The 10,775-nt window shown below is 50.9% G+C and overlaps 1 protein-coding gene across 1 annotated transcript in view; it reads right to left on the bottom strand.

Annotated features, from left to right (window-relative positions):
- TMEM269 (transmembrane protein 269) overlaps positions 1-7,242 on the bottom strand; it is a 13,271-nt gene extending 6,029 nt beyond the window's left edge. The window contains exons 1-4 of the mRNA XM_041738018.1: positions 7,202-7,242; positions 2,224-2,321; positions 1,379-1,522; positions 601-801 (exon numbers count right to left, since the gene is read on the bottom strand). Coding sequence (XP_041593952.1) covers positions 601-801; positions 1,379-1,522; positions 2,224-2,321; positions 7,202-7,242 — 484 coding nt within the window. The remainder of the gene's footprint in view (positions 1-600; positions 802-1,378; positions 1,523-2,223; positions 2,322-7,201) is intronic.
- Between the last annotated feature and the right edge of the window lie 3,533 nt (positions 7,243-10,775).

Genomic DNA, 10,775 nt, shown 5'->3' with positions numbered 1-10,775 from the left:
CTTACTTCTACCTGGAACTTTGTACCTTTTGACCCCCTTCACCCAGGTTCCATGCAAACGTCACCTTCTAACGCATACTTTCCACCCTTCAGGCCATTTCTGTCTAACTACGTCCCCTCCGACACCCTCTCAGAGCACCCCGTGCTTCCACAACACGTCAGGACTGCGCATTTCTAGTTATTTCCACCATTATCTGGTTGGCAGCCATCCCCGCCCCCCCCCACCCTGCCCAGGACCGTAAATCCCAGGGTGGGATGTGTTGTCCAGTCTACCGAGTGGGTTCCCAGCCCCGCAGTATGGTAGGTGTCCCCCACTGAACTCGGTAACACCCCACCAATACTTACTGAGCATCTACTATGTGCTTGGCCCAATCCTGGGTCTGGGGATCATGGCATGAATAAAAGGGAGCTCTCTCTGGGGGCAGGTTTCATGTGTATGGACAAGACACACGTAAAGAGAGGCCAGATGATGACGACAGACCCCGGGAGCTACTCAGGGCAGGAGAAGGCCACTCGAGATCTCTGGGGTGAGCCTTAGGCAATGAGCAGCAGCTATAATAGGCGACCACTGGTGACATCTGGCAGCAGCATTGTCACTCACCTCCCAGATAAACCAATTTTTTCCAGTTCTCAGACTCCAGGATTTCATCATGCGGGTAGTAGCTCTGGTCCATCATGAAGAGAATCATAAGCGAGGCCATGCAAGAGAGAATTAACGTGTTGCCTTTGGTCAGAAGGGAGGTGGAGGCCAGGACACAGGAAGCATAGCGGCAGGGGAGGCCCTTATAGGTGAGCTGAGCACCTGCCAGGGAGAGAAGAGGTGGGGGTTAGCAGCTCCCCCAGCAAGCCCTTCTGTCGTGGTGTCTTCCCTGCCCCACGTTCCACGTGTCCCCCCTCACGGGGCCACGGCAGGCTATGAAGCATTTAGCGATTCATGGAGGTGCTGTGCGGGTTCTGCGCTTGCCCACTGCAGTAAGGAGGCTGCCGGGACCGGGCATGGGTGCTGGCCCCAAGGACTGCTCCTTAGTGGGGTCCCAGGAGGCCAGCTGGCCTGCACCTGCCCTTGCACGCATCTGACCTTGGTCCTGACCTTGCCAGAGCTCCGTTTCTCCCCCTCTTGTGGGACACTAGAGGGTGACCTCTAGTTCTAGGCTCTGGGAGTCTATGGGCAACACCTGAAGGTCACACAGTGAGAGAAAGGCACGGCCAGTCGGAGAGCCTCGGGGCCCTGGCCGCCCCCTACCTGGGCCCTGCCAATGCGGCCTGCGGTGCGCCTGGGGCACCAGGGAAGGAAGGAGGAGGCACCCCCAAAGGAGCAGAGCTGTTCACGGCCCCCCTCCCTGGCTCCCGACCCTCAGCTAAAGTTGGGGTTCACTCACCAGTTGAGTAAAAGCACAGGCGGAAAGTAGCAGCTAGCACATAGATGATGGCCAGGAACCCGTTCAGGGGCCCGTCCACACCCAGGAGCAGGGCTGAGGCCAGGCCGAAGGTGGTGAAGACAGCGAAGTCATTCAGCTCGACTCCTGCTCAAGGAGGCCAAGGTTAGAACTTAGCCCATCCTCCTCGTACCTTAGTCCCCTCTGGTGGGGGCGCTGCAGTGGAGCCCAGAGGGCTGAGGTCCCAGAGAGCAGCAGCTGCTCCCCCCCACCCCCGGGGGGGTCAAGGACAGGGGCTCCTCCTCGCTCACACTGACCCAGCAGCCTCAGACAAGTCCTTCCTCCTCCCGGGTCTTAGGTTCCCATCCTTGAACATCCAGGATTGGACCACAACTGGATGTAAACCGACAAGCTGTGGAACCCTTTCCTCAAGCAAAATCTTACACGGAAATATTTTCTTGTATTTTAAACCAGCTGCTCTGCTGGGGGGATTTTTCTTTTCCCCACTGCTCACCACCACCACCACCACCACCACCACCACCATCACCATCACCCTACCATCACCACCACTCCCAATCCCCGGATCGGCCCTGACAGGGAGGCAGGGCAGATGAGGAAACTGCAGGCCAGGGCAAGGATGGCTCAAGGTAGCAAGTGAGCCAGCAGACGGAGGAGCTAGCCCTAGGCCATGGGGCTCCCAAAGTGCTCCTGGGCTGCTGCTGCTGTCCTCAGCGGGATGTGAACAGAAGCCGTGACTGATGAAGGCCTGCTGGTGTTAGAGGGTGGAGGGGTGACCTGAGATGAGGGCTCCTGGGGTCAGAGATTAGAAGTCTGAGGCCTGGACTCACCTGACTTGCAGCAGAGGCTGAGGTGTCTGGTTATCGCCCCAACGGCCGTGTCTAACAGGAAGCTGATCAGAAGCATCCAGGAGGCACAGTGGCATCTCCTAGAGTGTAGGGCAGCAGGCCCAAGCAGGACAGCTCCTTCATGGGCTCCAGCAGACAACTACTCCACGTACCCCCAGTACACCAACACACTTCCTGTACCTCCACCCTGCATGTTCCTCACACTCCTGTTCTTTCTGGAACACGCTGCTTTATACAACGCACACACCCGCACACACTCCTGCCATACTCTCAACCCACAGTCTTAACGGGGTGCCTGAGGCCTCTAGATAATCAGTAAGGTCCCCTCCAACTCTAAGTCCCAGGCATATTTGAGGGCACAGGGTCCTATGTTCTAGGCCAGCCTCTGCAACCATCTCACTGTGAATTCTTAGATAAGTCACCCCCCACATCTCTAGGCCTCTCTTCCTCCATCTGTAAAATGAGGGGTTTGTGCCAAATGATTTAACAGATATAGGCCTGTTTAGATTATCTATTTCTCCTAGCATAAGTTTTGGTAACTTATGACTTTTAGAGAACTGGTCCATTTCATTTCGGTTATCTTATAGAGTTGTTCGTAATATTACTTTGTGATACTTTTAATGTCCGTGGGATCAGTAGTGATGGCTCCTCTTTCATTTCTGATATTGGTACTCTGTGTCTTCTCTGCTTTTCTTTATTTTTCTTGGTTAGCCTGCCTAGAGGCTTATCAATTTTATTGATCTTTCCAAAGAATCAGCTTTTGGGGGGTGCCTGGGTGGCTCAGTCAGTTAAGCATCTGTCTTTGGCTCAGGTCATGATCCCAGGGTCCTTGGATCGAGTCCTGCATTGGGGTCCCTGCTCAGCGGGGTGTCTGCTTCTCCCTCTCTCCCTGGTCATTCCCTGCCCCCCACCACTCCCATGCAAATAAATAAATAAAATCTTTAAAAAAGAAGAATCAGGGATCCCTGGGTGGCACAGCGGTTTGGTGCCTGCCTTTGGCCCAGGGCGCGATCCTGGAGACCCGGGATCGAGTCCCACATCGGGCTCCCGGTGCATGGAGCCTGCTTCTCCCTCTGCCTGTGTCTCTGCCTCTCTCTCTCTCTCTCTGTGTGACTACCATAAATAAAAAATAAAAAATAAAAATAAATAAAAAAAATAAAAAGAAGAATCAGCTTTTGGTTTCATTGTTCTTCTCTACTGATTTTTTATTTTCAATTTTATTGATGGATGCTCTCATTTTTACCATTTCTTCTCTTCTGCTCACTTTGGATTTAATTTCTTATTTTTTCTCCTAGTTTACTAAGGTGGAAGGCTTACTTATCGATTTTATATCCCCCTTCTTTTCAGTTCTTCTAAGACTTCATTTTTTTATTTTTGGAGAAGTTTTAGGTTTACAACAAAATTGAAAGGAAGCTACAGAAATTTCCCATATTCCCCCTGCCCCACATATACATAGCCTCCCACATTAGCAATATCACTCACCAGAACAGTACATTCAGGTTCTTGGTAGACACTAAGAATGAACGTGCACTGACACATAGTCACCCAAAGTCCATAGATTACCTCGGGGTTCACTCTTGATGTTGTACATTCTGTGGTTTTGGACCTATGTGTGATGACATGTATCCATCATTATGGTACCTGCAGAGCATTTCCACTGTCCTAAAAATCCTCTATACCTATTCATTTCCCCCCACCTGACCCTGGCAACCTCTGATCTTTTTATAATCTTCATAGTTCTGCGTTTCCAGAACATCATATTATTGTAGTCATATACTATGGAGCATTTTCAGATTGGCTTCTTTCATTTGGTGATATGAGCTAAATTCTCACATTACTCATGGTCTTTTCATGGCCCAATATAGCTCATTTCTTTTTAGCACTGAGTAACACACCATTGTTAGGAAATACCACAGTTTATTCATCTGTTTATTTACTAGAAGATGTCTTGATGCCTGCAGATTTTGGTAACTGTAAACAAAACATCATAAACATCCAACTGCAGGTTTTTGTGTGGACATAGCTTTTAATTAATTTGGATATATACCAAACAATGTGATTGCTGGATGATATAGTAAGAGTATGTGTAGTTTTGTAATAAACTGTCAGACTGTCTTCCAAAGTGGCTGAATCATGGTGCACTCCCACCAGCAATGATGAGGCCTGTTGCTCCACAAACTTGCCAGCATTTGGTGTTATCAGTGTTCTGGACAACTGGTTTGGCTGATGGGTGTGTAGTGGTATCTCACTGTTATTTTTTTTTCTCACTGTTATTTAAATTTGCATCTTCCTGATAGCATGTGATGTGGAGCATCTTTTCACATGCTTATTTGCCATTTGTAGATCTCCGTTAGTTGGTGAGGTGTCTGTTAAGGTCCTTGGCCCATTTTCTAATTTTTTTTTTTTTTTTTTTTTATGATAGTCACAGAGAGAGAGAGAGAGAGGCAGAGATACAGGCAGAGGGAGAAGCAGGCTCCATGCACCGGGAGCCTGACGTGGGATTCGATCCCGGGTCTCCAGGATCGCGCCCTGGGCCAAAGGCAGGCGCCAAACCGCTGCGCCACCCAGGGATCCCTCCTTGGCCCATTTTCTAATTGAGTTGTTTGTTTTCTTGTGGATGAGTTTTAAGCTTTGTCTATTTTATTTTAGTTTAGTTTAGTTTTTAGATTTTATTTATTTATTCATGAGAGACACGGAGAGAAAGAGGCAGAGACACAGGCAGAGGGAGAAGCAGGCTCCACACAGGGAGCCCGATGTGGAACTCGATCCCTGGACTCCAGAATCATGCCCTGGGCGCTAAACCCAGGCGCTAAACCGCTGAGCCACCCAGGGGTCCCTACCTTTGTCTATTTTAGATTTTAGCCCTTTCAGATGTACTTTTTGCAAATACTTTCTCCCAGCTTGCCGCTTATCTTCTAATTCTCCTGAGCTTGTCTTTCACAGAGTAGATTTCTCTTCCAATATGTGCATTCAATGCTATATTATTCCCCCTCTAACTACTGCTTCGCTGCATCTCAGAAATTTTAATGTTATACTTTCATTTTCTTTTAGTTCAAGACACTTTTCTTCTTTTTTAGAAAAATTATTTATTTATTTATGAGAGACACCAGAGAGAGGCAGAGACACAGGCAGAGGTAGGAGCAGGCTCCCTGTGGGGAGCCCGATGCAGGACTTGATGCAGGACTCGATCTGAGGACCCCGAGATCACAACCTGAGCCAAAGGCAGACGCTCAACCACTGAGCCACCCAGGTGCCCCTACGTTTTCTTCTTTAATCCATGTATTATTTAAAATTGTGTTGTTTAACCTCCACATATTTGGGGATTTTCTAGTTATCTTTCTGTTATTGATTTTTACTTTAATTTCATGTGGTCCAAGGGCATACTTCATATGATTTCCATTGTTTTAAATTCGTTTGGGTAGGTCTTATAGACTGGATGTGTGAAGAAAGTGTATTCTGCTGTTCCTGGATAAAATATTCTATAAACATCAGTTAGATCCAGTTGATTGATGGCGCTATTTGGATCGACTATCTCCTCCCTGATTTTCTGCCAACTGGATCTGCCAATTTCTGATAGAGGGGTGACGAAATATCCAACTGTGGTAGTGGACTTGTCAAGTTCTCCTTGTGGTTCTATCCATTTTCGTCTTACATATTTTGACGCTCTAACTGACATCCAACAGCACTTTCAGACCCTACATTTGAGGATTCCACCTCAAATGCACCTGCTGCAGTCTAGCACATGCTCCTGGACCCCCCTGAAAGCAGCCCCTGCAGTCTCAGGCCTAGGCTGCCATTCCTAAGTCTACATCCCAATCGCAGTGCTTGTATGGCCAAGCAGAAGCAGAATGCCTGACCCCAGACTTCAGGTGTCACCAAACAGCCTCAGCAGTACTTCCTTTAGATCCATACCTATGTGTCTAATAGGAACCAGGCCCACCATTGTGGCCATAAAAACTACACTCGTGGAAGATTAGACTCAACTGAGAAGACAGAGATTTTCTCCTGCAAGTATGCTCTACTTTATAAGACCCCACAAATCCAGATGTAGAGAATCATAAACTTTTCAAACTGGAAGGAAACTCAAAATACCAGCAGGTAAAATCATCTTATTTTTATGGGTAAGAAACGGATCCAGAGATATCACGGGCTGATGGTCATAGAGAATCAAACTGTTAGGATATCGGCATTATAAAGGATTTCTCTTTAAAGAACTGATTTGGCAAGGCCTTGAAACATGATTCAATTTATAGAAATATAATTTGCTTACAAAATATAATTTGCTTTGCTTTTTAGGGGCCCATATACATGTCTCAGATTTTCCACAAGATTGCTAATTGTAAATATTCCCCAGCTCACATGTTCTCATTGAAGAATCAAAAATTTGGAATGAAAAAAAAAATTGGAATGGTAAGGCACGCCTGGGTGGCTCAGTCTTTGGCTCAGGTCACAATCCCGGGGTCCTGGGATCAAGCCCCACATCAGGCTCCCTGCTCAGCAGGGAATCTGCCTCTCCCTCTCCATTTGCCCCTCCTCCTGCTTTTGTTCTCTTGCTGTCTCTCTTTCTCTTTTAAAAAAATAAATCTTTTTAAAAAATTTTGGAGTGGGTAGCCTGCCTATCTGAGGATGATGTAAGGGCCACCAGAACAGAATCTCTTGATTTCTCTCACAAAGACCATTCTAGACCTCCATAGCTAGAAGGAACTAGAGAGATCACAGTGCAAACTCGTTTTAGAGATGGAGAAAGCAAGGCTCAGGGATGTGACCTGCCAAAGTCACACATCAGGTTGGTGGTAGGACCGAGGCTAGGATCTTGGCCCCTTGACTCCCAACCTGCGACACTTCCTCCTGCCCCTGGCTGATCCTGTGCCTCAGTGCCTGGCTCTCTAGGCTCCCCACTCCTGCTGCCAGGCCGTTGGCTCCAGCTCTTGGCGAGGAGCTGGCTGGGCCCCAGACCTACTTGCAGAAGCTGCAGAAGATGGAGAAGAGCCCCAGGACCATGTTGGCCAGGGACAAGGCATTGGTAACATCCTTCCAGGAGAATTCGTTCATCTGGGGATGGCTCTGGTTGTTGGTCAGGAAGAAACTGGTGCACGGATCTGGGGCTCAGGGGAGAGGAGGGAGGGGTTCCCAAGGTCAAAGAGTCCCAGAAGAGGCTCCCAGGGACCAGGCAGTTCCCGCTCGCTGGACCTCATCCCAGAACCACAGCCTCCCAACACTGTTTCACAGACTGGGGTGAGACCAGGAGGCCAAGACAAAGGTGCTGAGGATGCGTGTCTTGGGGAAGCGCAACAGCAAAGCAAGTGAGCCTGCACAACCAGTTTCCACTGCCTCTGACCCTACCCCTCGTACCCCCCGCTGATCGCACAGACCTCCCTCCCGCCCAGGTGGTGACTCTCCCGGTACCCCCGTGGCCCAGGGGCAAGACGTATGGGCCCTTACTCCCATCTGAGAGGTGAGCCTTTGTCATAGGTGAGCCCCTTACAAAAAAATTATAAAGCTATTTTTAATACTTTATAATTTATCCCTATGGGGTGAACCCCAGAGGAATAAGAAAGAACCCTGGGAAGGGGTAACCCCCTCACTCCCAGGAGTGGCCCAGGGGGTGAGAGGCCCCCTGAGGGGTAGAAAGAACAAAGAGACCAGCTGTGGAGTCAGGCTCCTTTGTCCAGCCCTCCGGACATGGCTGCCGCGAGGTGCCCAAGGCCCTGGTGCGGACAGGCCCCGACCTGAACAGCAGGCCCAGCTCCAACAAGGGAAGAGGGGAGAAACAAGACAGAAGCATGGACGGCACAGAAAGTTCACATGGTGCCTTCCACGATGTTCTCTCTCCTGATCCTGACGCCCTCAGGAGCTGGTATTATCGTTATTTTACGAATGAAAAAACAGGTTCAGGGAAATGAGGTATCGGCTTAAAGTCACGTGCTAGGTGAGTAGAAGGCGATCCTGCCTGCCAGATTCTGATTCTCGTGCTTCCTCTGCCGGGGGCACAGCTCTGGGCAGGGGGAGGTTTGTGGGGTAGGAGGCCAAGGAGGAGCTCAGTGGGCCAGGCCCGTGGGGCAGCTACGGCCTCCCCAGGGGAGCAGCCCTGCCCATTCTCACAGCCCCCCTGGCTCTGTGTGTCCTCTAAGACCCAACACACCCTCCCTACAAATAAACTGCTTGTGGCGTGAAGCCCCTTTTGGAGAAAGAGCCCCAGCACCTTCTGGAACAGGGAAGCCCCCTGGTCACTGTAAGCACGCTGCCCGCGAACAGTAATATACACATGGTCCCTGAGTAAGATACACATGGTCCAAGGTGTTTCCACAGCCTCCTCCTCATTTCATCCTCACTCATTTTAAAGGGGAGTAAACTGAGCCTCTGCCTCGGCTCAGCCCCTGCGTCTAACCCCAGGCCCCTCTGGTCTGGGCAAGAGTTAAGACAGTTTAGGGTCCTTTCCCATAAACCCTGCCACCAAGCTGTCAGAGGCTGAGAGGCCCTGAGCTTGGAGATTGGAACTGGGGCTTTATGAGAGGCCAGTGTCATTCACCAAGGCCATCCAGCTTCCTGAGACGTCTCACATCAGGGCCCCTCTAAACGTCAGACAGGAAGAGTCCTGGCTGAGCGATCTGGGTGGGGAGGGGAGCCAAGGGCTGGCTGCGTACCCCCTGCCCAGGAGCCCCCCGTCCCAGGCCCTCCTGGGCCTCAGGGCTGACCTCAGCAAGACCTAACACCTCCGTGTCCAGCCCAGCCCACCCCTGCCTGGAGAGCAGCAGGTCAGCATCTCTACCCCGGGAGGGGGGGGTCAGCAGGTGCCTGGGGCATTTCATTCTGCACTACTTCAGTTATTTTTTTTTTAATTTTTATTTATTTATGATAGTCACAGAGAGACAGAGAGAGAGGCAGAGACACAGGCAGAGGGAGAAGCAGGCTCCATGCCCCGGGAGCCTGACGTGGGATTCGATCCCGGGTCTCCAGGATCGCGCCCTGGGCCAAAGGCAGGCGCCAAACCGCTGCGCCACCCAGGGATCCCCTATTTTTTTTTTTAATTAACGATCAGTTATCTATTCTATTATCCCTGTCATTCAGGAAGCACTTTCACATCTATGGTTTGCACTGGCCCCGTGAGGCCAGCCAGGTGAGGTTACTGTCCCTACTTGCGGGGTGAGGCAACGAAGACTCCAAGAGGGGAAGAACCTTGCTCGAGGTCACACTTCTACTCTGCACTCTGGGGTCTACCACCCAGCAGGACGGAGCACTGTATTCCCCGTAGGCCCAGACTGAGCTAGGCGCTGGGGAAAACCTTCATGGAACGTCCATTCTCCCCAGGAAAATGAGACTTATGCACCCATGTGGGGACTCCTAGACTCTGTTCATCTTACAGATGAGGAAACTGAGTTTTCAAGACAGTCATGTGACTTGTCCCAGTGAATGATGGAGCCAGGCTGTGACTCAGGCCTCCTCTTTCCCAGTTAAATGCCATTTTCAACATATTGCACAGGTCCCTGGTATGAAAGGATGTGGACCTGAGAATAAGGGCTCTAGAAACCGAGAGGAGAAAGGAGCAGCCCATTCATTCAGCAAACTTTGGTCATGCGTGGGAGAGAAGATCAAGACCTGGAGTCCTGTCTCAAGGAGGTCAGTAGAGCAGAGGAATTCGAGCCTGCACTGAAATGTGGAGGTGGCCAGGCCGCCAGGGGAGCACAGAGGAAGGGTCGAGCCTGCCAGGAGGCTTAGAGGTTTTTCGGATGAGGGGGGCAGAGCTGAGGTTTTGCACGGCAGTGGCCTGTGGGGCTATAGATCACGCCACTCCCACACTTTGTGACCCTGTCGGGGCTGCCCGTGGGCCCAGAATGGAGTCCATCTCCTTCCTTTGGTGTCCAAGCCCTTACGATGAGGCTGGCTCAGCTCTCAGCCTCCTCTCTCATGGGCCCCTTGCTCTGCTCTCCCTCTGCTCTCGGGTTGGCTGGTGGTCCTCCTTGGGAAGCCAGACCCCCCCCACCCCCCCAGGCGAGGGGCGCCTCCTCCGCGCAGCCACATGGCCATGTGCTCACCACGTGACACTTGGCACTCTGCACTGGCACCGCCCATCTTGTCTTCCTCCTCCTCCAGGGAAGCAACTTGAGTGCAGGCTGAGGTCCCTGGTGCCCAGCATGAGGCCTGACGAGAAGTTGTTCAGTGATGGTTGAATTAGCCAAGTAGGTCAGTCTGGTGCTTCCCTGAGATCCTCTCGCTGCTCCAAATCACACCTCTGTTCTGCCAAAGCCTATTCAGTCTGTCCCCTGCAAAGCCTTCTCGAATGAACCTTCAACAATCCACACCCTCAGCACACCCAGCATCTACCTAACGCTTGCGATTTTCCATTTACCCATTTTATTTGTTTATTCATGAGACACAGAGAGAGGCAGAGACACAGGCAGAGGGAGAAGCAGGCTCCCTACAGGGAGCCCGAGGTGGGACTCGATCCGGGGAATCCAGGATCACGCCCTGGGCTGAAGGTGGGTGTTCAACCCCTGAGCCACCCAGGGGTAGGAGTCCCCATTTACTCATTTTGT

This window comes from Vulpes lagopus, chromosome 23 (genome assembly GCF_018345385.1).
Source record: "Vulpes lagopus strain Blue_001 chromosome 23, ASM1834538v1, whole genome shotgun sequence".
Taxonomy (NCBI): domain Eukaryota; kingdom Metazoa; phylum Chordata; class Mammalia; order Carnivora; family Canidae; genus Vulpes; species Vulpes lagopus.
The sequence above is the reverse complement of the archived record's forward strand: the minus strand, read 5'-3'. Positions and strand labels throughout refer to the sequence as shown.